The sequence below is a fragment of the Natator depressus genome, chromosome 1 (assembly GCF_965152275.1).
Source record: "Natator depressus isolate rNatDep1 chromosome 1, rNatDep2.hap1, whole genome shotgun sequence".
NCBI classification, from domain to species: domain Eukaryota; kingdom Metazoa; phylum Chordata; order Testudines; family Cheloniidae; genus Natator; species Natator depressus.
In genome coordinates this window covers 281,879,658-281,899,182 of record NC_134234.1, presented here as the reverse complement: position 1 = coordinate 281,899,182, position 19,525 = coordinate 281,879,658, and the positions used below count along the sequence as shown (strand labels likewise).

At 40.0% G+C, this 19,525-nt stretch overlaps 1 protein-coding gene across 1 annotated transcript in view; it reads left to right on the top strand.

The window, feature by feature from the left end:
• LGR5 (leucine rich repeat containing G protein-coupled receptor 5) overlaps positions 1-19,525 on the top strand; it is a 123,310-nt gene that overhangs the window by 55,989 nt on the left and 47,796 nt on the right. Inside the window, exon 3 of the mRNA XM_074942045.1 lies at positions 17,596-17,667. Coding sequence (XP_074798146.1) covers positions 17,596-17,667 — 72 coding nt within the window. The remainder of the gene's footprint in view (positions 1-17,595; positions 17,668-19,525) is intronic.

The following is a 19,525-nucleotide window of genomic DNA, read 5'->3' as shown; positions in this document are numbered from 1 at the left end:
TCTGTTTCTAGATTTTGTGTTTTAGTTACTTCTAAACTTCCAACTTCCTCTAAACGGTCATAACCATCCTAACGGTTTCATAGAATATCAGGGTTGGAAGGGACCTCAGAAGGTCATCTAGTCCAACCCCCTTCTCAAAGCAAGACCAATCCCCAATTTTTGCCCCAAATGGCCCCCTCAAGGATTGAACTCACAACCCTGGGTTTAGCAGGCCAATGCTCAAACCACTGAGCTATCCCTCCCCCTTTCCAAGCCCCAAACTCTTTCCTTTTTTCCAGACACCTCAGAAATAAATGTTTTGTTTTTCCCTGTAAACACAGAAGGTTGGGTGTTCTCTCGATGTAGCAGGTTAGGGTGTTCACTGGCTTATACCATCACAGACCAAGGAATATGGCTCCAGTGGAAAAGTGCCCATTCTCTTTATTATTATTTTTTTCCTTTGGGACCCTTTCTTTTTCCCATGTTGATACATTCTCTCTTTCTACCAATTGCTGTTGTAATTGCTACCTATCCCAGTGTTAGGTAGGAGGGACATATGGGGCCTGGTTGTTACCCTTTTCTCTGAGGCCAAGCACACTGCCTCTGAGATATCCCTAGTTTTCATTAGCATTGGGACATCAAAATTCTCAAGGATCCTTTGCAAAACTAGTCTCCTGCATGAGTCTCACAGTAACATGTTATAAAAATAAATAACATCTTGTAATATATCTGGTTAGGAAGACAATTCAGCATGAAGGATTATTGTATCAAAGAAGTTAGACATGTAAATGGCATATTAGCTCATCTAGTTTAGATCCTTACTAATACAGGATTATTCCCACTCCAGTCTAAATTTCAATGCTCTGAACACTGGGGCTTCCATTACTCTTTGGGAGATTATTCTGCAATATTAGTGCATTTCACTTACTGACAGAAGACTTTTCCAACATTTTCCTTCTTAATTTCTTACCATTACCCTTTGTCCCAAACTAAATAATTCTGCTGCCTCCTCACTGCTAACACTGTTCAGCTATTTATACTATTATCATTTTCTGATTCTCTTAGCCAAGCTATAAAAAGTTAAATATTTATATTCAAATATATCCCAATAACGGCCCCACACTCTCTTTGAAACCCTACAATTGTGGCACTGAGGTCATCAAATGTATTTACTTATTATTTGTTTGGCACTGAAAACGTTCATACTGGGTACCTCATTATGAGCCTGATTCAAAGCTCATTGAAGTCAGTAGGTGTCTTTCCATTGGCTTCAGCAGGCTTTAGATTAGACACTATGTAGAGGAAGTCACTATGCTTAAAAAGTGTTCTTTTCAACACTTTCAGCTGTTCAGTAAATTAAGTACAAGAGTCTTTTTAGACAAACCTGTAAACAGAGCTAAGAATGTTTACAGAGCCCTGCTGCCCATCACATAGGAAGTGACACAGAAAGTAGAGGTATCTGCTACTGTAGACCTTATAGCATTAAAAAGAAGCAGTTCTTATCTGCAGCTTGGGATAGCAAATGAGATCTTTTATTTAAGTGTCAGTATGGATCTCTGCAAGGGACATTGGCTGGGTAGGAAAGTTACAGTGTGTTGGGATTGCAGGAATCTGCATAAGAGAAGGGACATAGAAGGAGAAAAAATATGGAGTCTGTCGTGTATTGGCAGGAAGCAGAAAAAGAGATGAGGATGGAGGGAAGGTATCAGTAGCATTTTGTAGGTGTCAGAGGGGAGGGGGTGTGTGCGCACACCTGTGTGTTTGACAGGGGATGCAGCAGAGGAGGAGCCTGCTGTGTGCTGTTGGATAAGAGGAGGGAAAGGAGATGCAACATGCTACGGTTATGGTAGGGAGGGTGTATGTGTCACGTACCCAACATATCACTCTGCAATGTTTCTTGTTCTGAGAAATCCTGCCTCACACATCACCACCCAAAATATGTTGAGATTTTGTTTAGTAAGAAAATTAAACCAACTGTATTAGAACCAAAACAAAGACCTATGATTGAATGTACATTCTATTATTAGTTATTCATCTTGTGCCTCAGGGTTGGATCCTGACTCTCCACTAAAGCAGAGCTTAGGCCTTGTCTACACTACAGAGGAAATTTGATCTAAGCTACGCAATTTGAGTTACGTGAATAGCGCAACTCAAATCAACATAGTTTAGATCTACTTCCCGCGGGGTCCACACTACGTGATGCCAACAGGAGACGCTCTCCCATCAACTCCCCCTACTCTTCTTGCGCCAGAGGAGTACAGGAGTCACCAGGAGAGTGATCTGCCGTTGATTTAGCAGGTCTTCTCTAGACTTGCTAAATAGACCGCCGATGCATTGATCGCCGCTCATCGATCCCCCAGTAAGTGTAGACAAGCCCTTAGAAACTCCGCAGGAGCAGATCTTCTCTCAGTGTAGCCATGAGGGACATAATTGGTTCTTTTATTAACCTAAAGTTTTGATTAACCAAAGCGTGAAAATTTGAGATTACGCTGTGTTCTGGAGGGGAAATGTGCCCCAAAATGTTTGTAAGCATTGTTTTTCTCTAATTGTTTTGGGCCTAATTTTTTGCTTAAATGTCTGAGGGGGAGCTGTCACTAAAGTAAGTTTGCCCCATTGGTTTCGTCAGCTGCCTTATTATCAGAGGGCTATTCTCCACTGATTTACACCATTTGCAACCTCAGTATGTGCAAGATTCTGATGTCCGATACACCAGTGTAAATTCAGAATAACACTGTGGCTTTACACCTATAGAACTGAGGCTACATCTACACTATGGTCTGGGGGAGAGTGATTCCCTGCTTGTCGAGACTTATGCTAACTCGAATCAATGAGAACTACTGTGAGTACAAATAGTAGTGTAGCCACAGTAGCACAGGCAGCAGCCGCACAGCTTAGCCATACCAAGCACAAACCCACCCGAATTACCTGGGTATGTACTCGGCACAGCTAAGCTGTACCATTGCTGCTCGTGCTACTGGTACTATGCTACTATTTATATTTGCACGCACTCTTAGCAAGTTACCACAAGTATGTGTATGCAAACTGGGAATCACACGTCAAACCTGTAGCATAGACGTAGCCTGAGGCCCACTTACTGATCTCAGTGGGGTTGCACAGGATGTAAACTGAGGTAAAATTTGTTCCAGAATGTCTCTTAGTATTAATGTAGCAATACATTACCTTAAGATGTAAGAAAGGTCTGAATGTTATATCTATTGCTAGGCTAAAAAATGAAATTTTTTAGTGCATCGTTACCTAGGCTGGTGTCTTAAAAGGATAAGGTGGACAACTGTATGTAAATATGGACATTGTGAGCAAAACTTCAAAATACTGCCTGAAATTGTTTTATTTACTGAATGAATGTCTCTATAAAGACTAAGGAAGAAAGCCTGTAGTGATGCCAGAACTAGTTAGAACACTGTTGAATGAGACATATCTAGTTTCCTTTCATATACTGAAAAAATTGTTCTTCCTAAACAAAGTAGGCTGCAGACAGGCAAAGGTCCAAGTGATTTTTAGTACACTGCTATTATTCAACAACTTAAGGCAGGTGCTTTTAGCAAAACAGGCTGAGGGGTGGGGGAAACAAACCCCAAGGGATGTTCTATTACTTTTTTTTTTTTCCAAAATGATTTCAGAGTAAGACAGTTTCAAATAACATCCATTTGCAAAATAACAATACAAAGGCACCTTAAATTTAATTCTAACCTGCATGCAGGTGCAAAGCAATTTATTGAAGCCTGTATTACTTTAAAAAAAAAAACTTGAAGAGGCTTACCATCATCTCAGAAGTTTTTCAGGCTGCCCACTGTATTATCACAGTTATTGAAGAATTTAGTGTGTGACTTCTGTGTGCTTTGAGACATTTTTTCTTCATGATAGTCAAAATGTACAATGAAAAGCATAAGATTTCAGGCACAAATGCCTTTAAAAATATATTTTATTGTAATGAAATACAAAATTACACAAATTCAAAACAAAATCAGGAACGTACGTGGACCCTGATTCTCATTTACTTTAAGGCCCCTTCACACTGCCGGAGTAGTACAAAGGGACCTTTGTGTTAAAGAAAATTACACCCTAAATTATCAGGACATGACCAATCACCACTTGTTCATCTTGTTTATTGTTCCCCTTTCCTCTCTTCTCTCATTCTATTTGTTTTGTCTTTTGTGGGAGAGATCTTCAAAGGTGTAAATGGGAGTTAGATGCCCAATTCCCATTGACTTTGAGTGGGAGTTGCGCACCTAACTGACCCTTATACCTTTGAAAATCTGGATTAGAAACTCTTTGGGGCAGGGACAGACATGCTTAATTTTTCATAAATTCATAGATTCCATGACCAGAAGAGACTACTGTGATCATCTACTCTGACCTCCTGCATAGCACAGGCCATAGAACTTCCCATAGATAATTCCAAGAGCAGATCTTTTAGAAAAATATCCAATCTTGACTTTAAAATTGTCAGTGATGGAGAACCCACCATGACCCTTAGTAAATTGTTCCAGTGTTTAATTACTCACCATTAAAAATGTACGCCTTATTTCCAGTCTGAATTTGTATAGCTTCAACTTTCAGCCATTGGATTGTGTTATAACTTTCTCTGCTAGATTGAAAAGCCCATTATTAAATATTTGTTCTCCATGTAGGTACTTATAGACTGCAATCAAGTCACCCCTTAACCTTCTCTTTGTTAAACTAAATAGACTGAGTTCCTTGAATCTATCATTCAAGAGGCAAGTTTCCTAACTCTTTAATCATTCTTATGGCTCTCCAGAGAACTCTCTCCAATTGATTAACATCCTTCTCAGAAGAAAAAAAAACTTACTGGCAGATCCAGGAACAGAACCCAGGTCTCCTAACTACCAGCGTAGGGCCTGCTGTACCACACCATGCTGCTTCCCTCCCTTGCTATTAGAGCACCAAGCCCATTGTGGGCACTACTGAGAATTACTTGTATTTAAGTAACTGGAAAGCATGATTGTCCAGGTATACTGAAAGAAGGACAGGAGACACTTGATATGGATTTAATCAGGCCACAACTTTATTATTAGATGTCTGGGACTACCTGGCAGATAAAAGTGTACAGTGCAGGTAACCCCATGTTTATTCTGTAATTACCCAGGAGGCTTTTATCCGCTCCCCGCCTTTTTCCATCCAGGTTCCTGCAGCAAATCCATTGCCAGGACCTTAGCATCCACCGTCCATTGTAGGAGGGGTAAAGTGGGCTATAAGAAAGGGGCGTTGGCTCCCTGCTGTTCCAACCATAGGAGCCCCAAACCCCACACCATTCCATTCCTTTAATCAGAACCTCCTTTTTAAGTCCTTTACCAGACCACTTATCTGGTCACTAGATGCCTTCCCTATGGAGACATCTGCCCCACACTTCCCAAATAAGTTGTGACATATAACCTACCACACCTTTTGTGCTCACTGTAATAGGTGTTCCCTAACACCCACTGTGGGGAAGGTGGGGGGAAAAAACACTCCACTGAAGCCAATATGGTGGTGAGGGAAAAAATTCCTTCCTAGCCCCTCTAAAACGGAGTGACTAGCACAATGCCCACAGCAGGTTCAAACCCCACCTGCTAATCACACATCAAGGGGAGAGAGAGTGGATGCCACCTTGCCTGCTGCGTGGAGAATGGGGTTTCCAAAGCCAGAGCTTTCACCTTTAAGCCTTCTGCCCTTAATTCCAAGGGGCTGAGTCAGTGCTGCAAAGCTGACCAACACCATCTTTTTGCAGCAGTTTCTGACCTTGTCCTCCTCCCCCCGTCATAAAGCACTACTGCCTTCCTCCGGCAAGCCTGGACAACAGCTCCTCTGCTTTCAATGCAGGGCAGTCATTGTCCAGCTATACCAAAAGAAGGACTTTATTATTAGATGTCTGGGACTACCCGGCAGATAAAAGTACAGTGCAGGTAACCTCTGTTTATTTTTCATTTACTTCAATGAGCTTTGGACAAGCCCCTAAATGCCAAAGACCTTTCCCACAATATGAAAATGTGAAGACTTAGAAACACTTAAGGCATGTGTGTTTTTAAAACAAACAAACAAACAAAAAAAACTGTAATCAATATGCCAAGCAAAAAGAGGAAAAAATGAACAAATATAGTCTACAGGTCTCTAACCATTTAGTTCTGGTTCTGATCTACCATATGTGTCAGTTTTACAGCTTTTACAACACTGATTTCAATGGACTTACTCCTGCTTTACAGCAGCATAAGTAATTTCTATCAGCCTGTATGTTTCTCAGTAATTTTCATTGCACATAACTTATTGTCTCTCATATACAGTTGTAACACTGCATGTATGATCACATGTTGTACTCCTTGTAGTCTGGGAATTTGATTTAACTTTTAATAACCCTACATAGAAAGATGTGAACAGTTTAGAATATACTGTTGTGTTTAATTCGTAATGTTTATTGATGAGACATATCTGCCACCAGGCAGGCAAACAGCCAATGACACATCGTAAACTCCATAAGACAGACTTTGTTGACAACGTAGAGCAGTGTCTCCACAACCTTGTTTTAACACAGACAAAGAGGCACTAAAAGTCCTTGCCCAGGAGAGCACAACAGTCATTTTTAAATTAACCATACTTCAATAAAAGTAGTAGAGAGGGATTGGCTCAAATAATAATGTGGACTATTTGGCAGAAATTGAGGTAGATTTTCTTTTTTTGTAGTTTTTATGCATACATTGAATCTGACTCGCTAGAAATGAATGCGCTAGTCATTATTCATAATGAGCTATAAGATGAAGATTCACATCAAGCAATCGAAGTATAATTATGAAAGTTACAAAAGCAAATATTAACTCTGCAATTCAAATCATCTATCAAGCTGGCCTAATGATTCTAGAACTAACCTACTATTGTTGTAATTTTCCACTGTCATGGACATTTCACGAGCTTGATGCCACTTTAAACTGGGACATGGTAAAATTAGCTGATGTAAGATGGATATGCAGTTACATGCCACCATCCGTATCCTCTCCTGCACCCTGTGTCCAACTCCTCTCCCATGGCTTCCAGTTCTAAGCAATATTGCTCCTCCTCATATCAGACGAGAGGTTGTCACTGACAAGTTACTGGAGAAAGTACGTGCCAACCCAAGCCTGCCACTGCACAATGACCGTTTTAAACCACCAGCTGCACTTTTGCCGTCACATTGCCCATTATGGTCTCATCTGCCACGCCAGGATGTTAGGGCCGAAATATTCTGAGAGGAATGGATGTCTGCTATGATCCCCAACCAGTCCCTCGTCGCCGACCCCACAATCTGCCTTCCTGGTTTTGACCTGGCCTGTCACCAGTGGTCCCTGTTGAACAAGTTCCAGACCGGGCAAGGTCTCTGCACAGCAAACCAGTATCGCTGGGGCCTTCATGACTCCCTTTGTGCAGCTGTGGCGCAACACAGACGATGACGCATATTGTCGAGAAATGCCTGCTGACTAGGTTCAACGGTGGCCTAGAAGAACTGCATCATGCCACTGAAGATGCACACACTATATAAATATTTGTGTCACTATGACACCACGAAAATTTAACAATAAAAAAGAAATTCTTCCATATAGACATGCCAGATTGGCACCCTCCAGAACTGCCCCTTTGGCTATTCTATTGACAATGACAAGGCGGGGAACAAAAAGAGAAACAATGGAGCGAGTGCCTGACTAAAATAGAATGGCTCATACTGTTCCAGGAGTAGTCTACACTGACAAGCCACTGTTGTTGGAATGCTCTGCTGTCGGCATTATGCTAATTTCTCCTTTCTCAGGGGGCTAGAAAGCAATTTTTCCCCCCACCACCAGAATGGCCAAAAGGGGGGGGGGAGTTGCCTTCCCCACAGCAGGTTGTGGCTTAGTTAACACGAATATGAAAGAAGAGTTAGGCTATGAGGTTGCACCTCATTATGTAATCATGAGTTGGGTGTCTAGTGCAGGTACCCTGTAAGGAAGGGATATGGAGATCAGATGAAATGTATTGTATTGCAACCATCTCAATAGAGCATGAGCTGGCCCAGACTGTGGACCTTCAGGAAGCAGTTCAAACCTTTGCAACCAAGAAGGCACGGAAAGCACCACTTTGATTATTCAAACAGATAAAAATGCCAGTGTTTCCTATGCAGACAAGAAAAGTTACATGTGCTGTTCAGACATTTGAAAGTTAAGTGTTACTTAAAATTTTTGAACAAGGCATTTTAAGTTATTAGTTCTCCATTATTGGGGTAGGTAGCAGAGCAGTACCATGAGAGGAGTAGAACAGGAAGAAGGCAGAATTGAGACCTTTCAAAGTTTTGGCCCAAGTGAGAGGAATGGGGGCGTCATATGAGCTCCCCACGTCAGGTGCCAAAATGTTGTGGGCCAGCCCTGGACCCAGTACTGCAGTGTGTTCACAGATCTAACTTCCTTCTATGTCAGTGGGAGTTTATATAGTATTGGACGGCAGGATTGTTGTCTGATTAGGATGCACAGTGGCAGGTGAATATTTTTTATACTTAAATAGTGCAATTTTCCACGTTCTTGTAGTTGTCAAACAATTATCTGTTAATTCAGCCAAAGTAATGTTTACATCTCACACATTCACAAGCCTGGAAATTTGGCAAAAGGCATCCAAAAAGAGTCATTTCACAAGCTTGGGGTTTTTTTGAACTTCAGAACACAAGTGCATACACACCATTCCTGCTGGAGGCAGTGCCAGTGGTAACATCTCTTATATGCCCTCACTGTGGCTTCATTTTGCCACTCATCAGTGTGCAATAGCAACTACAAAGCACCAGAATCTTGGCCCTACACAGTCTCCATGTTTAGCGCATAGCACAGAAATGACAAAAACAATTGCCACGCTTTTCTGTCCAATTATCTTCATAACAGTACACCACATTTCAATGTACTTATACTACTGTTAACATTATACATTATTCCCTTACTGGTGATACTGCCACCAGGGATGAAAACCATAGGTGCTCAGAAATCTGAAGTACACTTTGTAGGGCTAGCCCAACAAATTAGAATCAGAACACAGGATTTGGATCAATCTGATTTAGCATTTATTGTTCCAGTTTCATGGAAATGTTAAACTTAGAATAAGAAGTTCCAGCAATTCTGGGATTATTGGCTGGCCTGGGGGTTTAGTAATAATACTGTCCAAATATAAAAGTAAACTTGAATCTCTTGTTTCCTAGGTCTGTGCGAGATGAGTAGGAGATGAGTTTAGAGCCTGGGGTAGAAAGAATTATGATGTTTACTTGAGAGTACTCAGGTACTCCTCACAATTGGTGTTGCTGTCTGCTTTGGAGGAAGCTACATGGCTTCTGTTCTAGCAGAGTTCCAGAGTTAGAACCATCTGAAAAGAGCAGGGCTCTATAGTGTTAAAAGCAAAACAGAGTTTGTCCTCAGTACTGGCCTTGGTCAGCTTAGCAAAACATGAGACCATTATCAGTGGTCTTATCAATGCAGGTGCAGAGAAATTCCCTCCCCTCTGTAGAAGGAGGGAGTAATAGTACATTTTGAGCCAGTTCCTTAACCGGCAGACATCAATGATCAAGGCCAGATCAAGATCAAAGATGGTATAGTGTTCTGATCACATATTCCTCCCATCCCTACTGCTTGAAGTCAATGGACCTTCTCCAATTACACCAGCTTTGAATTTGGCACGTGTATTTTAAAAGCCATTTTGGGGCCTTAAGCCACAGTGAAACATGCTGTATTTGAATTTTCAACTCAAATGTAAGTGGAGTAAAGAACACAGTAGCTATGAATATGTGTGCAACACAACTAACTCTTGCCCACCCCCCCTTTTTCTTTTTTTTCTTTTCTTTTTTTTTTGCAAGGAAGGAGCATGTTTTAAACATTAGGTTCCAGGAGCTCAGTGTAAATCAGCTTCTTGATGACATAGAATTTCAGGCCACGTTACTGTCCTTTCTTATGTTATCTATCACTTCATAACAATTATGTGATTAATTCATAATGAGACAAAATGAAATAAAAAGTAAATAAATAAAAAAACAAAATGAAATAATCATTATCCACAGTTCATAACTTTTTGTCTAGAAAGATAAGTCTTCAAAAACATCTTGAAGGAAAGCAAATTTAGAGAAAATATCAGCCATATGGTTTTAATCTCACACATTAAATATTGTTACTGAGATTGGCCTAGGAATAATCATTAAATAGATATTAAATTACAGGCAGCTGTCTCAATCTAATAGTCTGTCGGATCAATATCAGACCGGTTATCCATATTGACAAAGCTATCTTTCTTACTTTGAGAAGCAAGAAAAGGTTTTGCATCATCAATAGTTAAAAAGAGAAATATAATGCCTTTGGTGATTAATTACCCTAAGGTTGGCAGGAAACAAGACAGAAGCAGAAAAAACAAGATCAGCAAATTCTGCCTGAAGCATGAACAATTTTTTCTTACATCTAGAATCAGTCATTTTAGAAAGCAAATTAGAATCTCAAGTTTGCTGTAATACCTAATATTTACACTTTTTTCCCCCAGACCCACTGTAACATCTGTTTTGTACTACAAGAGAATATAAATGTTTCAGCGTTGGTATCAATAGAAGAGAGAATTAATTGATTGATTTAAATAAGGAAAATAAAATCCTGCCCTATTGAAGTCAATTGGAGTTTTTTCACTGAATTCAGTGGGGCCAGAATTTCACTCTGAACCTTTATTAAGTAGTCTAAACAATTTTGATAGATGGACAGGGGGATCAGAAGCTTCAAATAATGTTAAAACAACAAAACTGAATTACCTAGACACTCTCCATTACCTCCGGTCCCAAACACCGGAGACACAGACCAATATGCTGATTATCAATGATTTAGTAAAGTTTTGTAGATTTTATATTTGTGTACAGCAGGGAATTACCATTAATTAGAATAACTGTTAATGTTTTAGGCCCTATTCAGCAAGATACTTAGGCATGCCAGTACCTGATATCCATGAGACAGCTCCAATGCTTAAAGTTAGGTTCATGTTTTAAATACCTTGCCGAATCAGGGCCCTTAATACTTTTTTGCTTACAGAACCAAAAATCTTTTTGCCATAGCCTTAAGGTTCTTCTCTACTATTTCCTCTCAGTTACCAATCTGGGAGATTGCATTAGTTACAGTATGTAATTTAGCATTAAAGGAGTCAAACCACCCTTCTCAAGAGAAAATGGATAGCTTTCAAAACTGATTCAGCGGAGACATTAATTCTGGTAACCTGTTCATCTTCTTCATTTTTTTAAAGAAAAATATGGCCTATTCCATGATCGCACTAGTCTTGGCACATGTTCTTCCCTACTCTCTTATCCCCTGGATGATGTCAGTAAATCAGTTAGCAGATGGAATTTAAAATTCAGGGACGGAAAGAGCTAAAGGCAGTGCTAGTAGTTCAAGGAACACAATTTATAGCCATCCCCTACTATATTTGGACAGCCAAAGAAGGATTGCAAGTTGCAAACATGCTTGCATACTGCAGTATGTTGCAATATGGCGTATGCAAATACAATCTGGAGTGAATAAATACAGTACAAAGCAAGCTATTGGAAATCTTTCATGAAAATAGCTGGAGCCTGGTCTGTACAAAAGAACATGCACTGGCATTTCTCTGAACAGACACATCCAGTCTGTCTGTTGCTCTTATATTTTAACAGCCAAATAATAACACAACAGGATTATAATGACCTCCACTTCCACTGAGGCAAGTTGAAAGTCCAGAATTACTTCCTTGCATTTCAGTGGACTTTCACTCCTTTAATAGTGACAATTTCTACAATGCTTGATCCTGCAGTGTGTTGAGCTCCTCCAGCAAAATGCTATGTGCCCTTAACTCCTAGTGATTTCAGCACCTTCAGAACCTCTTTGTTCATTCGAATACAAGAAGATTCCACTATGCTAATCCCATCAAAATGCACAGTTATCATCTATCAGATTAGTGTTGGGTAAATGCTCCTTTACGAAGCCTTCCCTTCTGCTCCAAAGGCTTGGTCCTGCATGATGCTGAGCTCTTCCAAGAGGTGATGAGCATCCTCCACTTCCATTGTCTCTAAAGGGAGTTGAGGATCCTCAGCACTTCTCAAAAGGGCTCAAAATTTTGCAGGGCTGGGCCTTACCTGAGAAGAGAAGAAAATCTGCCACAATCCCCATAAAGGGATGGCTTGCTGTCTTTTGACCTCGCTTCTACTACTCCCAGCAGGAAGTTATGAGGACCTGGGATGGTCCTGCTGCAGCGCTCACAGTGGAGAGTGAAGAGGAGCTGTTTTTACTAGAAGCTGCAATCTGCTAGGAGTGGACATAAGGTTGCTCAGAATGCTGCAAGTTTTCGTGCTGGGAGACCAAAATTCTTCAACTATAAAAGGGCCCCACTTTATTCCAAAATATTGGCAATAGTAGCGTAATAACACTGAATTTTGTTTGCTTTTAATAAAGTGGTAGCATCAATCATCTGTGACAGACAGGAATAAAACTGCAGAAGTTTCTATTTGTTTACTGAAGTTTCCAAAGATGTTTTACCAATTAAACAAAAGCAAAAGACCCACTTTTCAGAACCTGGAATGTTCTCACTCCAGCATCAGTAACCACCATCTCCCATGGCTGTGTCCCTGCAGAAAGAGTAAAGTGTACAAAAGGATAAATGTACAAGGAATAGTCCAAGCAGATACCAAACAAATCTTTTTATCTAGCTCTGACAATAGACCTTAAACCTCACCTGCTGTTATCTCACCTATTCCACTGTAACTCCTTTCCTGAGCGGAGATTGCTAGTTTTGCAGAACTGTATTGAAACAGTACAGAATTGCAGGAATGTACATTTCTATCAGGTTAGTGTTTTCTACAGATTTTTTTTTTTAAATCAGCATTTTAGGGTATATATACACTGCAATCTGAGGTGTGACTGCAGCTTGGATAGACATACCTGCACTAGCATGACTAAAAATAGCAGTGCACAGTCAACACACAAGTTCCAGCAATACGAGTAGATCCCCAGTGTGCTTGTACAACCTGCAATGAAGCCCCTGCCACCACATCTACACTGCTATATTTTGCCATGCTAGTGTGGGCATTTCTACCTGGGATTGCACTGTAGACATATACGGAGTGTACAAGCTCAGCCCATACTTCTACAAAAATTTAAGCAGAAGGTTACTTAAGCAGAAGGTTACAGGTACACATGTGCAGAAGGTTACTTACGTGAGTAGCCCCATTGAGATGTGTGAGACTAGTCATGTGAGTAAAATTATGCCACAGAGGTGTAAGTTATTGTAGTACTGGTTCTTTATTTGTAAGATTCTGAAATGGGATTCTAAACCAATAGCCTCCAAAAATAAATAAATGCAGTAACTTCTTCCTTTTAATTGCCTTTTTATTATGGAGAAGTCATATATTTCAGTCTTCTTTTTGTTTAGTGTAATATTTCTGAAACAACAAATCATGGAACTGTGGGAACTAAAACAAAATTCAACTTTTCTGAAATTTAAATTTAAAACATACAAACAATGGAGGCCAGATATTTGGTTATGTAAGGACTATAAACGAACTCATTCCCCCTTTCAGAAATCATTAACTAAATGCACCACCGTGGAGGCAGACAATCCATCCATCCTCAGCTCTGTAGGGGAGGGAGGTATTTAAAGTCTTTAAACCACGATTTGAGAACTTCAGTAGCTCAGACATAGGTTAGGGGTTTGTTACAGGAGTGTGGGGGTGAGATTCTGTGGTCTGCGTTGTGCAGGAGGTCGGGCTAGACAATCATAATGATCCCTTCTGACCTTAAAGTCTATGATTCTATGATTTACCCATTCAGTTTCAGATCATTAATCAAAGTCCATCCAAAGTCCAACTGAAGTAAAGCTTCCCTTGAATGACTTAATATAACGGGAAACAAAACCCCAGAAACAATACACTCACTTGTTTCAGTGCTGAAACATACAAAAATTCTAACTACACATGGAAATTCATTGTGGACTGTCTGAGAAAATATACCATAAGTGTGCAAATGCAGTCATATGTTATTTAAAATTGCAAAATATGCATGCATCTTTCAAAAACCATACAACCGTACAAATTTAAACACAGACCACATGAACGACATCTGAGAGAAGAATAAACCCAATATCCTACAGATTAGCTACCAGTGATATCAACATAAGAATTGATTTCCCTTTAGTGCCCAGATTGGGGTAGGATGGAAATAGCAAGTGGAAAAGCACATGACAGCATTAAAAAACCTGTCAAGAATAGAGCAACCAAATTTGCAGCATGCCCTACAGAACTGACCAGATAATTTTCACACAAGAGTGTTAAAAGAATTGGCCAAGGATCTCGCTAAACCAGTATTGTTGATTTTAAACAAATCTTGGAACATTGGGAAAGTTCCAGAGGACTGGAAAAAAGCTAATGTTTTGCCAGTATTTAAAAAGGATAAATGGGATGACCTGGGAAACTGTAGGTCGGTTAGCCTGACATCAGTCCCTGACAAAATCATAGAAAGGCTGGTATAGACACAATCAGTAAAAAATTAGAAGATGGTAATATAATTAATTCTACTCAACATCTTTTTATGAAAAATAAGTATTGTCCAACAACCTTGATATTGTATTTCTGCTGTGATCACAGGTTTGCTTGATAAAAGTAACCATGTTGACATAATATACTTAACACTTCTATTGGTCCCACGTGACATTCTGATTAAAAATTAGCACTATACTTAATCAATGTATCCCATATCAAATGGATTAAAATTGGTTAACTGATAGATCTCAAAAAGTGATTCTAAATGGGGAATCCTCATGCAATGGGGGATCTTTCTAGTGGGATCCTGGAGGGATCTGTTCTTAGCCCAGTGCTTTTCTATGTCTGTAACAATAATCTGGAAGAAAATATAAAATAATTGCTGGTAAAGTTGGCAAAAGACACAAAAATTAGTGGAATGGTAAATAATGATGGGGACAATTATGCAAACTGACCTGGATTGCTTGGAAAGGTGTACTCATTTGAACAAACATGTATTTTAACACCGCCAAATGCAAGGATATACATTTAGGAACATAGAATGTAGACCACAATTATAAGAGGAAGGACTGTACCTCCTCTGGAAAGCAGTGACTTTGAAAAATATTTAGGGGTCATAGTAGATAACCAGTTGAACATGAGCTCCCCGTCTGATGTGGTAGCGAATAGGATGAATGTGATCCTTGGCTGCAGAAGCAGGGGTGGAATAGGGAAGTATGGGATAGGGAATAATGCTGTATTATATCTGTATACAGCATTAGTGAGATCATTAATACAATCCTGAGTCCACTTCTGGTGTCCACACTTCAGAAAGGAAGTTGACAAACTGGAAATGGTTCAGAAGAGGGCTACAAAAATTATTTGAGGTTTGGAAAACCTGCTGTACAGTGAGAGCCTAAAGAAGCCCAATCTATTTAATTTATCAAGAGAAGGTTAAGAGGTGACTTGATCAGGGTTTACAAGGACCTTTATGAGGAAGTATTTCTGATCGTGAGGGCTCTTTAATCTAGAACAGTGGTGGGCAACCTGTGCCCCACAGGCTGCACCCGGCTTGTCAGGGTAATCCGCTGGTGGACCATGAGACAGTTTGTTTACATTGACTGTCCGCAGGCACGGCCGCATGCAGCTCCCAGTGGCCATATTCCCGCCAATAGGAGCTGCGGGAAGTGGCGCAGGGGTGGCGAACAGCGAATCGCGGCCAGTGGGAGCTGCGGGCAGCCGTGCCTGCGGACAGTCAATGTAAACAAACTGTCTCGCGGCCCGCCAGTAGATTACCCTCACGTGCTGTGTGCGGGCTACAGGTTGCCTACCACTGATCTAGAAGAACAAAAGTATAATGTGATGTAGTGGTTGGAAGCTGAAGTTAGACAAATTCAGACTAGAAACAGGTACACATTTTAATAGTGCGGATAATTAATCATTGAAAAAAATTACCTAGGGATATGGTAGATTCTTTCTCCCTTGCTGTTTTTAAGTCAGGGCTAGATGTTTTTTCTAAAAGTCATGGTCCGGATGCAGAAGGTGAAGTTCTTTGGCCTAAGAAGTCAGATTAGACTAAAATATTCATCCTGCTGGCCATGAAATCTTTGTATGAAAAATGACAAATTACTCTGGTACATTTTCTCCTAGAGAGAATTCTGCAAAAAAACACTTTGACCGAGAAAATCTTGGGCCAATTATAATCAACTCAAATATGTTCCAAAAAGCAACTAAACTCACCCTTAATTTCCTCCAAATAGGCACAGAATGTATATTAATAGAGTTATCATCCTAAACTTTTTTGTTTGTTTGTTTCAAAAAATGATTTTAAGCTACTGCACTTCAAAATAGTACAAGACACTAAATGTACAATTCGGCACCAAAAGGTCTAATGAGGGTCTGAAACTGGAAAAATAAGTACTACCTACTGAAATGCAACTGTAAAGGTGCATAGTGTTCCAATGAAATAGGCATGGTCCATCTTTCACAGTCCCCTCCCTCCTCTGAACAGTTGGAATCTTTATTCAGGAGCTGTTAAACAGGTGTGGTTTTCCACTTAAAGCTTTACCACAGGGAATATTTCACTTCACGCAGAAAGTATGAACCTCAGGAGAGCCTGTTTGGATGGGAGTCTTTGGTACTGACTTATATTGCAACATTGGTTAAGTCCTTGTTACAGTGTTCTCTTTTACCTGCTCTGTTGAGAGGAAGGGTGGTCCAGTGGGTTAGGGCTCTAGCTTGAGTCTTTGAAGAGCTGTGTTCAAATGCCTGCACCCCCACAAACTCAAGTGTGTGATACTGGACAAGATACTTAGCCTGTCTTAAGGCTCAATTGCCCATCTGTACTTTTTACCTCTCAGGGATGTTGTGGGGATAAATACTTCAAAAATTATGAGATACTCAGATACCATATTGCAGGGGGTCATATATGAACGATAGATCCATTATTTCACATCAAATATGGGATTTCTTTATTCTACACACTTTCTGAAGAATGTATCTCCTTTTGGAAAAATAGAAGACCTCACAAATGCATTTGTGTTGTTTATTTATTTAAGTTTGTAAGACATCAGCCCCCCCAGTCCCCTCGAAAAGGGAAGGTGCTATAGAAATGATTTTTATAAATGTGTGCCTGGGGAAAAGTTGCATGTCCCATTACTTCATGTGCAGTCATGGTAAATGAGCCATGGTCATTAATCTGTGCATGTACTGTGATTGTGTGCACAATTGCATTAAAATGAGCACACATTATGCATGCACAGTTCTAAAACTGTGAGCCAGAATGTTCCATAATACCACTGGTAGTCAGTCTATTATATTTTAGTATTAGACATTGTTTACTCTTTAAAAAGAACAGTATGAACAATTAGATGTGCATTGTAAACCATAAACTTGATTTATAGTGAAAGTGCATTTGTCTCTGCAGCACAGCTGCCAGTAAGTTGACTACACAGTTACAGAATTTTTTTTAACAGTATATTAATGATGACAAAACAAGGCTCCTAAACAACTGCCTTTGGCATCAGTGGTTCAAACATACTCATGTTGCTTTTTAACGAGCAAATTAATTCCACATGAAGAGAAATGTATTTACCTTTTTTTTTTTTTTTTAAACCCTGCAGACGTCTTGCAGGAAATGGCTTGACATACATTCCCAGGGGAGCATTTGCCGGCCTTTTCAGTCTTAAAGTGCTGTAAGTAAACTGTGTGTTGTTTGATATATTTCTGATTTCCTAAATGCTCCAGGGAACTAATTAACGTAAAGATTTGATCAAGTAAATTGCATATTTTGATCAGTTCATTGTGAGCGATTTAGATGGAATGAAGATACATATTACCATTTGTATATCTTTGCTTTATCATATGGAAAATGTCCTAAACACAAATGGTTCTAAAACAGCTTGCTCATCAACTAAATGACACTGTGCAATATAAAAGACAAAAATTGTTCCAGTTAATAGTTTCTTTAACTGTCCACAAAAGTTCTGAATTCAAGTCTAAAAGCTTCAGAGGCATTTTTAATGGTTGGATAAAACTGAGGATAATTTTTCTTTTAGCTTTTTGAGGGGCAAACTGGATAGATTAATTACTGTAAACGAGGCATAATTTAAATACAGCTCTACGTTCATATCTAAATCTTGTATCCTCATGGGTGTAATCAGTTCAGGATAAGCTCGGGTTATAAAAAAAACAGTTAAAGGATATTCTCTGCCTTTTTTGTGTTTATTTTTTATTAAAAACTTGTGCATTTGAGAAGTATAATACTGCACATAATAAAAGTTGTAAAAAATAGGATTATGGGCCAAATCCCACTCTATTTACTTAACTCAACTTCAGGGGAAGTTTTGCCTCGGTAAGGATGTCAAAATTTTCCCCTTTTTCAATGAAATGCCAAACACCTATTCAGTATCAGCCCAATCCAGAGATCCTATTCACTTCAAGATTATGCCCAGCCACTGGAAGACGGGTACATGGGGAGAAGGTAACAAGGACTCTCTCGCCCCTGTCCACTCAGGAGTTGACACAATGGCAGTCTTTGGCTCAGGGAGCTCTGGGGCTACCAAGGGATATTGCTACTGTCAGAAATACCTCCTCTAATGGGGACCGAGAAGGAGCAGGGCCAAATACTACCCAATGACCAGCTCGTCTTCTGGCTGGACATAGAGGAGAGCTGGTCACACTCCCCTCCGTACTTTCCCTTATTGGTTGGCTGGGCCTGAACAGCACAATAGAGTCCTCCATTTTTACTCAGGCAAAGCCCTTTTGCACAGTGGGGGTTTACCCAGGCCTGGACCTCTGGCTTTGGCACTTCTTGGGTTTTTCTGGAAGTCATCTGTTCCTGCCCTCGCCCCAAATGTTTCATCAAATTCAAAAGAAATGAAAAGCGCATCTCAGCCCCTGAAAAGAAGGCAGCACAAGAACGTGACAGATATAGAAGGGATTGTTTTTCGGGTCATTGCCTTTTTTTGTGCAACAAGGAGCAACTTCCTCTGTAGACCTGAAAAAAAACTAATCTCACCAAGCCAAATTCTATAATCTTTACTCAGGTAAAACTCTACATGGGTCAAATTTTAAAGTCTTTACTGAGAAAAATTCCAATGAGCTGTAATAGCCATTTTCTTGAGTACGACTCTCAGGAGGTGGTCCATTGCCTTTGAAATAGTGCCCGAGTAAGAAACGAGAAGGGAGTTTCTGAGGGGGAGCCAGGTTCATAAGCACCTGAAAAGAGTTAGGAGCACAAGTCGCATTGAAAGCCAGGGGCACTTTGTTCTCTGAACTGCCTCAGATGCTTTTGAAAATCCATCCCTTAGCTAGCATGCTACTATTAATACAGCTAGTTCATGCTGCAGGTATTTGCTCACCTTGAGAAGACAAATCCACTAATGAAAGAATGCAAATTGTGAGTTTTAAAGGTGGTTTAGTAATTTTTAGATATCTCTGTAAATTATATCTTAATTTGTTAAAGTCAAAATCTGCTCCCCATAATACCCATACAGTCCCATTCCTGGAGTTTCATGGATGTAAGAGAGCAAAATTTTGGCCTAAAGTCTG